We start from the raw sequence: 14,502 nt of genomic DNA on the forward strand, positions 1-14,502 counted from the left end.
TTGTCCCATTTGAGTCTTTAGCCGTTAGAATTGTTGTCTGAAGGCCAACAAAGATACCCAATGGATTTAATTTACCAAGTGGATCGACCTTTGTTGTTATTATTTATTTATTTTATTGTTAGTTGTTACAGATGGGAAAGACATAGCTGAGGGATAGGAAAGGGGGGAAAGAAAAAGAGGAAGGAAAAGAAAAACAGGGTGGGTTGTGCGAAATCCCAGAAATAAAGTCTAGACAAAGCATATCTGTGAACTAAGGTGTAGGTCTATTAGGTTATGTTCTGGTTATCCTTGGGTTGGGGGATGGGTGTTGTGTATCAGTTTATTTAGTCTGCTGGCATCTGTGACCCTCAACCTGCTGCCCCAGCATACAACAGCATAGAGGATAGCACTGTGTATTTTTTTACTCTGATTAAATTCAGTATGGTTCCGACAACTGTTTTTACAATGTGCTTTGAGGTAGCAGCCAAGAAAGGTTTAGTTTGTGCCTATGAACAGTGAACATCTGTGTGGATTAGCGGGCTTGTATTCAAAAGGTTTCTCCTTGTAATGATCTGCAAGAGGGTGCGGGGAGCCATAGCCCCATCCCCCAGGGCATGAAGGAGATCCAGGCCCCAGGCATCCAGAGGCCCCAAGAGTGTGAGAGAGGGGGCACTGCAGAGGGGGCTGCAGTGTGTGTTGGCAGTCAGCTGTGCCAGAGTGAACCGAGCCGCATTATATAGTATACCCCATAGTAATAGATACAGAGAAAAACCCAACAGTCATATGACCCCCTATGAGCAAGCACTTTGGCGACAGTGGGAAGGAAAAACTCCCTTTTAACAGGAAGAAACCTCCGGCAGAACCAGGCTCAGGGAGGGGCGGGGCCATCTGCTGCGAACGGTTGGGGTGAAAGAAGGAAAACAGGATAAAGACATGCTGTGGAAGAGAGACAGAGATGAATAACAGATATGATTCAGTGCGGCGAGGGCATCATGGGAATCCCCGGCAGCCTACGCCTATTGCAGCATAACTAAGGGAGGATTCAGGGTCACCTGGTCCAGCCCTAACTATATGCTTTAGCAAAAAGGAAAGTTTTAAGCCTAATCTTGAAAGTAGAGATAGTGTCTGTCTCCTGAATCCAAACTGGAAGCTGGTTCCACAGAAGAGGGGCCTGAAAACTGAAGGCTCTCCCTCCCATTCTACTTTTAAATACTCTAGGAACAACAAGTAGGCCTGCAGAGCGAGAGCGAAGTGCTCTAATAGGGCGATATGGTACTACAAGGTCATTAAGATAAGATGGGCCTGATTATTTAAGACCTTGTATGTGAGGAGCAGGATTTTGAATTCAATTCTGGATTTAACAGGAAGCCAATGAAGGGAAGCCAAAACAGGAGAAATGTGCTCTCTCTTTCTAGTCCCTGTCAGTACTCTTGCTGCAGCATTTTGGATTAGCTGAAGGCTTTCTAGGGAGTTTTGTGGACATCCTGATAATAATGAATTGCAGTCGTCCAAACTGGAAGTAATAAATGCATGAACTAGTTTTTCAGCGTCACTCTGAGACAGGATATTTCTAATTTTAGAGATGTTGCGCAAACGGAAGAAAGCAGTCTTACATATTTGTCTAATATGTGCATTGAAGCACATTTCTTGTTCAAAAATAACTTCAAGGTTCCTCACAGCATTACTGGAGGTCAAGGTAATGCTATCCAGAGTAAGAATCTGGTTAGATACCATATTTCTAAGATTTTCAGGGCCGAGTAAAATAACATCAGTTTTGAATTAAGAAGCAGAAAGTTAGCGGCCATCCAGCTCTTTATGTCTTTAAGACATTCCTGCAGTTTAACTAATTGGTGTGTGTTATCTGGCTTCATGGACAGATAGAGCTGCGTGTCATCTGCATAGCAGTGAAAGTTGCAGTAACAAGTTAGCTCTTCTGTGTTGTGCCATCAGCACATCTGACAATTTGCATATTAATGATCAAGAAACTGACCTTACAGCCTATTATTTGCCAGTGAATCACATCAGGTTGACATACACCCTGCCATGAAGCTCGACCATTTAATTGTTGTAAGGAGAGCCATATAGCAAATAAATACTTTGTTCCACTACACTTGCCTTGGTCTGTCTCACTGTGTTTCCAGCCGCTAAGGGCTGCCCTGTTACAAGTGGTGTCAGGAGTGTGTCACTCATGCCACAGTGAGAAGATGATGACAAGAGGTGGAAGAAAGCCAGGCCAAGAGGAGCAGCCTGATGAAGGAGTTGGAGCTTCATCTGAGCTAGAGGCCATGGCAGCAACAAGCCCTGAGGACAAATTGGAGAAGTTAACAGGGTTGGTGAAATCTCTTATGCGGTCTCAAGCAGCCAGAGACCAAAAGTGGGAGAAGGATTTGTCACATCAGGGGCAAAGGTGGAAAGGCATGCAGCATCAATTTCAGCAAATCCAGCTACAAGTTAATGCTGTAACTGATAAGCCTGATCCACCAGAGGCACTAGCGCCCCCTACAACATCTGAAGAACAAGAACTTGGATTCAATGGTGAAGACATTCCAGTGGCCAGTGGGTCCAGGTCTTTAATTGAACCAAAACTTTTTCCTCTGTCACCAGAAGATGACATTGAACATTTTCTGACTACGTTTGAAAGAATGGCAAACGTGTGTTGATGGCCCAGAGATGAGTGGGCTATTCGTCTGGTTCCCCTGTTGACAGGTAAAGCCCGCACAGCCTACATTCTTATGGATTTAACATACTCTGAGAATTATGATAAGGTGAAAGAGGCAATTCTGGCAAAATATGAGATCACTGCTGACACCTACAGACGCCGCTTCAGATCTCTGAAAGTTGAGCCAGGTGAGACGCCACGTGAACTTTATGTTAGATTGAAAGACCTGTTTTCAAGATGGATTAAACCTGAAAAATCAACTGTAGAAGAAATATCTGAGCAGATAATTCTGGAGCAGTTTTTGAGAATGGTTAACCCAGAGCTGGAGATTTGGATACGTGAGCATGACCCGAAGACGGCAAAGGAAGCAGCAGAGGTTTTCACTTCAGCCAGAAAAGGAAGCAAGAGCACCTACTTCAGCCGGGAGACCCACTACGCCCAACCAAGTAAGTCCATTGGGGGTGAACAGGGTTCTGGTCAAGTTCAGGCTAGAAATCTTTCTAGTTCTAGGCAGCTCCCTTCCCATAGACCTCACAATGTGAAGAAATCCTTTAAGTCTTCAGTTCAGGATATTAAATGTTATCACTGTCATAACTTTGGCCATACACAACAATTTTGCCCTGCCCTTAAGTCAAAACCATCTCTTTTGTGTGCAGTTCCAAGACCAGCCACAGAGCCGGTAGGAAGGAAAGCTTGTACTGTCCCTGTTTTAATTAATGGGCGTAAAGAGGAAGCTTTGCTTGACTCTGGGTGCTTCCAAACTCTTGTACATTCTAGCATAATTTCAGGAGAAAAGCTAAGTCCGGTTGGGGCTACAATAAGTTGTGTGCATGGAGACGAACACAGGTACCCCACTGCTGAGGTTTACCTGACAGTGGGAGGTCAAACCTACTTGTTAGTGGTAGCTGTGGTTCCCAGTTTGCCATATTCAGTGATACTTGGTAATGACATCCCCACTCTTTTTGATCTAATACATCAGTCAGATTATGACCCTCAAGTGAGTGCTGAGAAAGACATTCAAGGCTTAGGTGATGAATCTGGAAGCTCACTTCCTCTAGATATGACAGTTGAACCATTTAAACCATGTCATGTAGTCACAAGAGCACAAAGTGCAAAGGAAATGATGCAAGAACTACCCTTTTTTGAGGAGTCTCTCGAAACAGAGCCAGGGAAGATTAGGAAGTCTAGGGCTCAGAAAAGAAGAGAAAAGTTCAAAGGCTCAGGGGAAAAAGGTACAGCATTGTTCCCTAAGCCAAATAACCAACTTGAGTTTGATGTTCCCTCAGATTTAGGTGCACTCCAAAGAAGCGACCCTACTTTAAAACCCTGGTTTGAGAAGGTAACAGAGGTAGAGGGGGCTAGTCAAGGTCAGGTAAGCTGTCTTGCAGACACTGTTTACTTGATTAAAGGAGGCATCTTGTACCAGAGAAAGGGGAAGTGCGAAGCTGTGGCACTCCCACAACAGTTCAGGAACAAAGTTATGGATTTGGGTCATTCAATTCCATGGGCAGGTCATATGGCTTTTCACAAAACACTGAATAGGATCAGCAGTCGTTTTGTTTGGCCAGGGATGTATGTCCAGGTTTCTGAGTTTTGCCGTTCCTGTGAAAAATGTCAGTTGACCTCAGGCAAAGGAGTAGCACGAGCCCAGTTGCAACCACTGCCAATTATTGAAACACCGTTTGAGAGGCTAGGCATGGATATCGTGGGCCCTTTAGAGAGGAGCTCCACCGGTCATCGCTACATATTAGTCATATGTGACTATGCAACACAGTTTCCTGAGGCCTTCCCACTCAGATCAATTAAAGCTCGTCACATTGCTAATTGTCTTCTGCAGCTTTTCTCTAGGGTAGGCATACCAAGAGAAATTCTGACGGATTGTGGAACGAACTTTCTATCCAAGTTGTTGCAGCAGGTTTATAAGTTGTTAGGGATAAAGGGACTTAAGACCACCCCTTATCACCCCCAAACGGACGGGCTAGTGGAGAGATACAACCAGACTCTCAAAAGTATGCTGCGCAAGTTTGTCTCTGACACAGGTGCTGACTGGGATCAATGGCTGCCCTACCTTCTGTTTGCCTACCGGGAGGTCCCGCAGGTTTCCACTGGCTTCTCGCCTTTTGAACTTTTATACGGTCGCCAAGTGAGAGGCCCCCTGGATCTGCTTAAGGACTGCTGGGAGGAATCCAAAGCAGAGGGCGAAAACATCGCAGCCTACGTCATCACCATGAGAGGGAGGTTGGAGAAAATGGCATCATTGATGCAAGACAACATGAAAGCTGCACAAAAACATCAAAAGACTTGGTATGATCAGAAGGCCAGGGATAGGGTCTTCCTTCCAGGTCAGAAAGTACTGTTATTGCTTCCCACCAGCGATAACAAGTTGCTGACAAAATGGCATGGACCATACGAGATCGTCAGACAAGTGAGTAAAGTCACTTATGAGCTGAATATGCCAGAAAGAGTTAAAAAATATCAGACATTTCACGTGAACTTGTTGAAGGAATTCCACAGCCGACAAGAGCCGGTCTATCAGTTACTGGTGCGTTCAGTTAAGGATGAGGAGGTGACTGAGAAGTTCTTTCCAACTAACATTCAAGTTTGTGCTTCAGTTGACCTTTCTCATTTGTCTCCTACTGAGCAGGCTGATATAAAACCACTTGTGGACCCACAGCTCTTTCGAGAAACACCGGGCTTCACATCACTGGTTCAGCACAAGATACGGGTGAAGGAGGATGCACCCGTTCGACAAAAGAGCTATAGAATTCCAGAACGGTTGGTGCCAGTGCTGCAGAAAGAAATAAAACTGATGTTGGACCTGGGAATCATTGAGGTGTCAAGTAGTGAGTGGTGCAGCCCGATTGTTTTGGTACCAAAGAAAGATGACACCCTGAGATTCTGTATTGATTTCAGATATTTGAATGCAGTATCCAAGTTTGATCCCTACCCAATGCCCAGGGTGGGTGACCTGCTGGAGAGAGTTGGATCAGCAAGGTACATTACAACACTTGATCTGTGTAAAGGATACTGGCAAGTGGCTTTGGCACCAGAAGCGAGAGAGCTGACAGCCTTCAAAACTCCTTTTGGTATGTACCAATTTAAAGTCATGCCATTTGGGCTTCAAGGTGCACCAGCGACATTCCAACGATTAATGGACCATGTACTGAGAGATGTGTCAGCATTCTCTGCAGCATATCTGGATGACGTGGTGGTGTACAGCCAGTCCTGGGAAGAACATGTCGTTCACCTGCAGAAGGTGCTACACTCCATCAGAATGGCTGGACTGACTATCAATCCCAAGAAGTGCTCCATAGCCAAGAGAGAAGTGGAGTACTTGGGCTTTGTAGTTGGCTCTGGGGAGATAAAGCCGCAGGTTGGAAAGATTGAAGCAATTCAGTCCTTCCCAGTTCCGACAACAAAAAGGAAGGTGAGAGGTTTTCTGGGTCTAGTAGGCTGGTACAGGAAATTCATACCTTCTTTTGCAGAGCGATCCACTGTACTGAATGACCTCACAAAAGGCTCAGCCCCCAACAAAGTGCGTTGGACAGAAGACTGTGAGCAAGCATTCAGAGACCTCAAGGAAGCAGTTTGCACACGTCCAGTTCTACACAGTCCAGACTTCAACAAGCCATTCATCTTGCAAACTGATGCTTCAGGAGTTGGCCTTGGTGCTGTCCTTCAGCAAGAGGTGGATGGTGAAAGAAGGCCTGTGGTGTTTCTGAGTCGGAAACTACTCGACAGGAAGACGAGGTATTCGACGGTGGAGAAAGAGTGCTTGGCCATGAAATGGGCTATTGAGGCCTTGAGGTATTATCTTCTGGGACGTCACTTCACTCTGGAGACTGATCATCGTGCCCTCCAGTGGTTGAACCGCATGAGGGATGCGAATGCCCGCATTGCAGGATGGTACCTGTCTCTGCAGCCTTATGACTTTACGGTCCAGTATAGGCCGGGGAAGTCAAATGTGGTTGCTGATTGTTTATCTAGGATGACAGAGGACTGAAGCACTTCGCGCTTAAGAGAGGGAGGAGGAAATGTAAGGAAGAGGACTCCCTTACTGCATTTATTTATATTGTATTGTCTGTATAGCACTTTAGAGCACACCTTTCACTTTATTAAAAGCACCTTATCAAGCAATTTATGAGCATTGCACTTTAAGCATGGATTTGCACACAAGAAGTTTAAATATTTATTGACTATTTATTGGGAATTTTAGAATCAGTTGGTGGCCTTATTTCAGATCCTGCACAGCTGCTCCTCGTCAAGGAATGTGGTGGTTGTCTGTCAGGAGAGAAGAATGGTGATTGTGATTAAGGTTTACCAATAAGGAAAACTAATGCAAATGTGTGTGTGAAATCAAGGGATAAAAGTGGTGCAAATAAGTGTTTGTAAGTTAATGATTACTCACCTTTCTTGCCTGTATCCTCTTCAAGGTGTTTGGGCAAATGTTTCCCCGGGGGTCCAGACACCATTTAAAGGTTCCGGGAGAGACCATGGGTAAAGAGTGTGGTGAATCTTTTTGTGCTTGGGTTTCTGGGTTTTTATAATATTGGGTTTGGTGTAACATTAAAGTGTGAAATATTTATTAATATGTAAATGTGAAAATGTATTTATGTATTTATTTATTCTTATTGATATATTGTATACTGTGGTGGAAGGTTGGGATTTAAGAATTTACCTGAGAGTGGAATAATGGTTAAGTCTGTGACAGCTGAACATATTTAAGGCTGCCAGTTGTCATTAGAGGGTGGATTTTTTTTGTGCTGTGAAGAAGCGCGACCATTTAATTGTTGTAAGGAGAGCCATATAGCAAATAAATACTTTGTTCCACTACACTTGCCTTGGTCTGTCTCACTGTGTTTCCAGCCGCTAAGGGCTGCCCTGTTACAACGCCAGTCAATCAGAAGTGCCAGCTTGTTGCCGGATCTGGGTAAGACCTGATTTCTATAAGACTGGGTCACATAAACCAAACCACAATCGGGCCAGATATGGCATGCCATCACATAAACAGTGCCATCATTGCCAGACCTGGCCCACATCTGGTTGACATAAACCCTGCCATGCCCAAAGTCAGCCAGCAGTGCCGGCTTGACACCAGATCCGGGCCAGAGCTGTCTGCTATGTGGGTATGTGGCTAGTAAAGTTTAAATAAGCTGCTAATGTGTTAGGAAAATAATAATTAAATAAAGCTTTTTTTATATATATATACACATTTTGATGTGCTATTAAAGTGTTGGCATCCCATGTTTTGAGGGTTAAAAGCTTCATTCAGTGCTATGAATGAATTGAAATATTGCGATTAACCTAGAATGACAGTTTTTGCAACATGCTTACACATCACACTGGTCATGATAATATTTTCTGGACCAAGAGAGTTTGAACAGAATATACCAAACTTAGAAAATAAATAGAATCAGTAAGATAATATTAATAATCAGGTGTTATCTTTTTCTGTTTCTTATAGGGAAAAGAGAAGATACAAGGCAAGGTCGGACGTGAACGGAGAGAAGACCTGTAGGGAGACTGCCATGTCGCTTCTGGAAGAAGATAGTCATAATAATACTTGCTGTTGCTCGGGTATAAAACTGTACAACCTGATCCAGTGTCATCCTTCGTGTGAATATGGTTGATTTCACTAATTTATCTCATGACTTTGAATCCCCCTGAAGATCCTGACAGTGAAGCACGTACATAATACTCCAGCCTTTCAACTCTGAGCTTATTTAGTTCTATTAATACACTGAAATCTCATTTGTGTCATGAAGAAAGTCTTTAATCAAACAGAATTCAAAGATCAGAAACATTTCATATATGGAGTTAAACATGAATCATTGTTTCAACAACATATTTATTGTTGTCATAAACAGACAAGAAGACAACAACAAACTGCTCCTCCCATTCAACACATGTCAGTCCATATCCCAGCAAACTAAATCATCTCCATTTACACATCAAATAGAAACATGAATCACTTGTAATGATTAGAAACTTGATAGAATTTCAAATCTAGTTTGGGGAGTCATTCAGTGAGAAACAGTGAAATGATTTTCCATGTGAAAAGGTGGACAGCAGAAACAGAAAGAAACAGTGAGAACTAAAAGAGAAACAAAGAGCTTTGGAACAACGAGGCAGCAGGAGGACAGCTGCAGTTTAACAGCTTCAATTCACTGACAGGAAACAACATTAGAAACATCATCATCCTCAACTCATCTGCTGCACTGACACTGACGCCTTCAACGGACACACCTTCAGTTTATCATCAGTGCTGATGTATGGAAACATCCTGTGAGTGAAAGTGTGTGTGAAGGTGTGTATGTGTGTGTTAGTATCAGGATCAGAGAACGACAGCTTTCCTCTGTTCCAGTCCAGATTCACTCTGATCCTCTGGAACTTCTTCTGTACTGACAGAGTCATTGATCCAGCTGATGATGACCATGCAAAGTATTTACCTTTATACAACCATATTATCCATAATCCAGACAGTTTGTCTCCCTTCCTCTGCACAGACTCTGCTAACACACCCAGATCCCACCCTGTACTCTCTCCAACTTCAACATCCCAGCTGTGAGTCCCTGAGTTAAAGCCCTCAGAGCCCAGGACAGAGCAGAACAAATCAAACCTCTCTGGATTATCAGGAAGCTGCTGCTTCTCTCCTCCTCGTCTCACACTGGTCAGATCTTCAGACAGGATGAGGCTTGGATGAGCAGTGTTTGGGTCCAGAATGAGAGGAGTGTAGGAGACCATGTCCTTCATGTTGTTCCAGATGTTGAAGGTCAGGTTGCCCAGGTGTTTGGCCTGGTCTATCAGAGCTCCTGAGGGCAGCTGTGGATCATCCAGCATGGGGCAGCGCTGGACTCTTTCCACTGCAGCCTTGTAGTTGTGCAGGAATGAGACGTCTTCAGCTCTCAGCTCCTCCTCTGTGGCTCTGACTGTGTCTGAAAGAGCTGCTATCTCTCTGCTCAGAGCCTCCATCTTCTCCTTCATCACCCCACTCTTCTGCTCCTCTTCCTCCCTCAGTGCTGCCAGCCTGGCCTCCTCTTCCTCTGCTAGAAACTGGTGAAGCTTCTTAAACTGCTCCTTAATCTGCCTCTCTGTGTGTCGGGCCTGGACCTTAATGTGTTCTGCTGTTTGATCAAACTTCACTTGAACTTCTTCACAAACCTTTAACTTCTTCTTTAAGGGCTCCAGAGTTTCCTGAAGTTCCTTCTTGTGTTGTTGTGCAGCTTCATCGATGGGTCTGAATCTGTGATTGGTGTGTTTTTCTGAGCCACAGCAGACGACACACACTGGCTGCTGATGGTCCAGACAGAAGAGTCTGAGTTTCTCAGAGTGCAGACTGCAGAGAGCCTCTGAAGCTCTCTGATCTCTATCCTGTAAGAATGACTCACACAGGTTCTTTAAAGCTCGGTTTAAAGGTGGTTCTTCCCTTGAAGATCTTCTTTTACAAATTGGACACTCGTGTGTTATTTGCTCTCTCCACCATCTCTTCAGACAGTCTTTACAGAAGCTGTGGCTACATGACAGAATAACAGGATCTCTGAAGACCTCCTGACAGACCGGACAGCAGAGATCCTCCTCTGATCTGGAAGCCATTGAGTCTGTGAGTGAAGCTGAAAACAGCAGACAGGAAGTACAGTCAGTCCTGGCTCCCCTCCCTCCTCTACCACCTTCACTGAAACTTCCTTTGAGTCGTGTTTTTGCTCAAACTCACATTCAGTGTGTGGAGCGTCAGCAGCTTGAAGCAGCAGTGTTGGAGTTTTCCACTTTTCTCTCCTGTAGCTGGACTCACTCAGAGGAAGCTGCTAGTTTGGTCTGAGCTCAGTCTGATCGTCTGTGCGTCTCTCTTTACTGAGGTTGAATAACATCCTATTTACTGGTTTTTCCCAGGTGTGTCAGGTGATGGGTGGATCTTCATGGCACCTTTCTGTTAAATGTTTCTTTTCACCTGAATCTCAGGTATGTTAATTCCAGTGTTTAACTGTCATCCTTCTTTTACATCAAAGGTATAAAACAGGTTTTGCTCCATTTCAGTTTCACATGTCACAACATAAAGCCTTTTCTGAAGCTCAGAAAATTGTGACTCAGTCGTGCAGCTGTTTGCCAGATTTTCTTCCAGACTTTTATCTGGTTATTTGTCAGGTTCCAGCAATGGTTGTATAATGTGTGGTGTATTCATAATCGTCTCTGGTACATTTGTTGTATGGGCAGTATGTGTTCATTGTTTGATTGTGTAATTACACACTGGCAATGCATGCCGGGAGATGGTAATACAGTGAGTAAAGAGTTGGTCTTACCGCACACAGTGGTCCCGCGTACTTATTCAGATTCAGTGTAAGAATCACACATGGTGTCAGAAGTGCTGTGTGACTTGTAAGACTCCATACATCTGCCGAGTGTGAGGAGAAGGGGAAGGTGGAAACGAAATGCCGAATGACGACGTAGACGATCGTCCGAGAGCAGGAGTTAGCACCGCGGCTAGCACCCCCAGCGCTACGTTGAGCATCCAACTAATCAAATCAAATCAAATCAAATCAAATCACTTTTATTGTCACATCACATGTGCAGGTACATTGGTACAGTACATGTGAGTGAAATTCTTGTGTGCGAGCTTCACAAGCAACAGAGTTGTGCAACATACAATAACGTAAACAAGCAAAATACAAGAATGGCTACATCTGAAACTAATAAATATATGTACAATATATAACAGTATATGCATTTCTGGATGTGTATACTAAATGTTTTTCTACGTGTGTGTGTGTGTGTGTATACACATTTTTTACAAATTAAATAGAGTAAAAATAAAATAAAATATATAAAATATACAGAGTTGAGACATGTGCAAAACAGTGGCATTACTGTACAGTATGGAGTGCATAATGTTGAAGTTCCAGTAGTGAAGCTGAGGTGTCTATGAAGTGTTCAGCAGTCTGATGGCCTGATGGAAAAAGCTGTCTCTCAGTCTGCTGGTACGGGACCGGATGCTGCAGAACCTCCTTCCTGATGGAAGCAGTCTGAACAGTTTATGGCTGGGGTGACTGGAGTCCTTGATGATCCTCCCCGCTTTCCTCAGGCAGCGCTTCCTGTAGATGTCTTGGAGGGAGGGAAGCTCACCTCCAATTATCCGTTCAGAGCACCGCACTACTCGCTGGAGAGCTTTGCAGTTGTAGGCGGTGCTGTTGCCGTACCAGGTGGTGATGCATCCAGTGAGGATGCTCTCAATGGCACAGCGATAGAAGGTCCTGAGGATGCGGGGGTTCATGCCGAATCTTTTCAGTCTCCTGAGAAAGAAGAGGCGCTGCTGCGCCTTCTTCACTGTTTTGTTTATGTGTACTGACCACGTAAGATCCTCAGCCAGATGTACTCCAAGGAACCAGAAGCTGCTCACTCTCTCCACAGCAGCGCCGTTGATGGTGATGGGGGTGTGTACTTCTCTGCACCTCCGGAAGTCGACGTTGAGGGTGAGATGGTTGTCTTGACACCAGTGGGTCAGGTTGCTGACCTCCTCCCTGTAAGCCGTCTCATCAACGTTGGTGATAAGACCCACCACTGTAGTGTCGTCCGCAAACTTCACAATGATGTTGGAGTTGTTAGTGGCTGTGCAGTCGTAGGTGTAGAGTGAGTACAGGAGAGGGCTCAGTACACACCCCTGTGGAGCACCAGTGTTCAGTGTGATGGGGGATGAGGTGATGCTGCCCAGTCTGACCACTTGGCGTCTGTCAGACAGGAAGCTAAGGATCCAGCTGCAGATGGAGCTGCTCAGTCCTTGATCCTGCAGTTTCCTGTCCAGCTTCGAGGGAACGATGGTATTGAATGCTGAGCTGTAATCTACAAACAGCATTCTCACATACGTGTCTCTCTTCTCCAGGTGTGACAGGGCAGTATGTAGTGTCAGGGCTATGGCATCATCAGTGGACCTGTTGTGGCGGTATGCAAACTGTAGAGGGTCCAGTGAGTCGGGTAGTGCAGAGCAGATGAAGTCCCTGACCAGCTTCTCGAAGCATTTTCTTACGATGGGGGTCAGGGCTACAGGTCGCCAGTCGTTCAATGAGGAGATGGTGGAGGATTTGGGTACAGGGATGATGGTGGCCATTTTGAAGCAGGCTGGGACTACAGACAGAGAGAGGGAAAGGTTGAAGATGTGTGTGAACACTCCAGCCAGCTGAGCCGCGCATGACTTGAGGACGCGGCCGGGAATCCCGTCCGGACCAGTAGCTTTGCGCGCGTTCACCTTCCTGAAGCACTTCCGCACATCCTCCTCAGACACAGTGTGCGCACTGACGTCATCCGCGGTGCGCACACTGTCCGGATGACGAAGCCCTTTGATTTTACCAAACCACACGAATCGACAAGATGGGTCCGTCGCTTCGAGAGATTCCATCAGGAAAGTAATCTGTCTGCGAGCTCGGAGCAAAATCAAGTGAACACTCTCATATATTGTATGGGAGACGAAGCGGATGACGTCCTGAGCGGACTCGAGTTATGTAGTGATGTAGACCAGCGGGACTATGCTAAAGTGAGAGATAGCTTCCACAACTTTTTCATTGTCAGGAAAAATGTTGTTTATGAGCGCGCACGTTTTAATATGCGCAAACAAGAGCCAAATGAGACTGCATTCGTGACTGCCTTGCATGCATTAGCAGAGCACTGTAACTACGGACCGCTCCACGATGAGCTGATAAGAGACAGAATAGTAGTGGGCTTGGTCGACACGAGGCTGTCTGAGCGCATGCAGATGGAAAAAGACTTGGACTTGGATAAAGCTATAAATATGGCCAGGCAGTCAGAAGAAATCAAAAAGCAACAGTCAGCTTTGAGAAGTGAAACAAATGTAATGCAAATAAATGCGAAAACAGTTGACAGAGTGATACAAAAGCACGACAAAACGAAGTTCAACATGTTCAAAAGTAAAACTGTCAAAACAAAACAGCAGTATAGCAAGAGACAAAGTAATAAATGCTACAAGTGCGGAGGCTCTCCACAGCCGAAACCTGAGTGCCCAGCGAATGATGCAAAATGTCATTTATGTGGAAAAAAAGGTCACTACCAGCGTGTCTGCAGACAAAGCAAGACAGTGCAAAGTATTGAGGAGGGAGAGGAGCAAGGTTTCTTCCTAGGCTCAGTTTCCAGTGACGGCCAGGCGTGGACAGCCATCATACAAGTGAAAGATGCAAAACTCACTTTCAAACTGGATACTGGAGCAGATATGACTGTAGTAGCTGACTCGGACTTATCAAAGATTTTTGCTAACGAACACAGACCAGTTCTCCAGCAGCCAGAAAAACCTTTGTCAGGCCCTGGATAAACACCACTGGACGTTGCTGGTTTTACAAAGCTACAGCTCAACTACGGATCAAAACAGACAACAGAGAAGGTCTATGTTGTAAGAAACCTGAACACTCTACTGCTAGGCCTGCCCCCCATTACAGCTCTTGGCTTGCTGGTGCGAGTTGACGCGGTTTTAATGGACACTCTGAAGACTACTTACTTGCAATGGTCTAGGGAAAGTGCAGCGGGCCTATCACATTAAACTCAAACCGAACGCTGTGCCATTCTCGCTCAAAACTCCGCGAAGGCTTCCTCTGCCTCTAATGGGAAGGGTAAAGGAGGAACTCCAACGAATGGAAGAGCTTGGTGTCATTACCCGAGTTGAGGTGTGCCGGCATGGTTGTTGTTCCAAAGAAAAACCATCAGATTGGTGTGCCGGCATTGTTGTTGTTCCAAAGAAAAACCAACAGATTGGTGTGCCAGCATTGTTGTTGTTCCAAAGAAAAACAGCCCTAGGCTGAGACTTTGCGTAGACTTTACCGGACTAAATGAGTATGTGTGCAGGGAAAAATATGTGCTGCCATCGGTTGAACAAA

General features: G+C 45.1%; 1 protein-coding gene across 1 annotated transcript; it reads right to left on the bottom strand.

Moving 5' to 3' along the window:
* Positions 1–8,389: 8,389 nt before the first annotated feature.
* LOC143414489 (nuclear factor 7, brain-like) lies at positions 8,390–10,615 on the bottom strand. The gene is made up of 2 exons (XM_076878951.1): positions 10,350–10,615; positions 8,390–10,248 (listed from the first exon to the last, which is right to left on the bottom strand). The coding sequence occupies exon 2, from the start codon at positions 10,229–10,231 to the stop codon at positions 8,840–8,842; it is 1,392 nt and encodes a 463-aa protein (XP_076735066.1). The 5' UTR covers positions 10,232–10,248; positions 10,350–10,615; the 3' UTR covers positions 8,390–8,839.
* Between the last annotated feature and the right edge of the window lie 3,887 nt (positions 10,616–14,502).

Source organism: Maylandia zebra, linkage group LG3, assembly GCF_041146795.1.
Source record: "Maylandia zebra isolate NMK-2024a linkage group LG3, Mzebra_GT3a, whole genome shotgun sequence".
In the NCBI taxonomy this organism is placed as follows: Eukaryota; Metazoa; Chordata; class Actinopteri; order Cichliformes; family Cichlidae; genus Maylandia; species Maylandia zebra.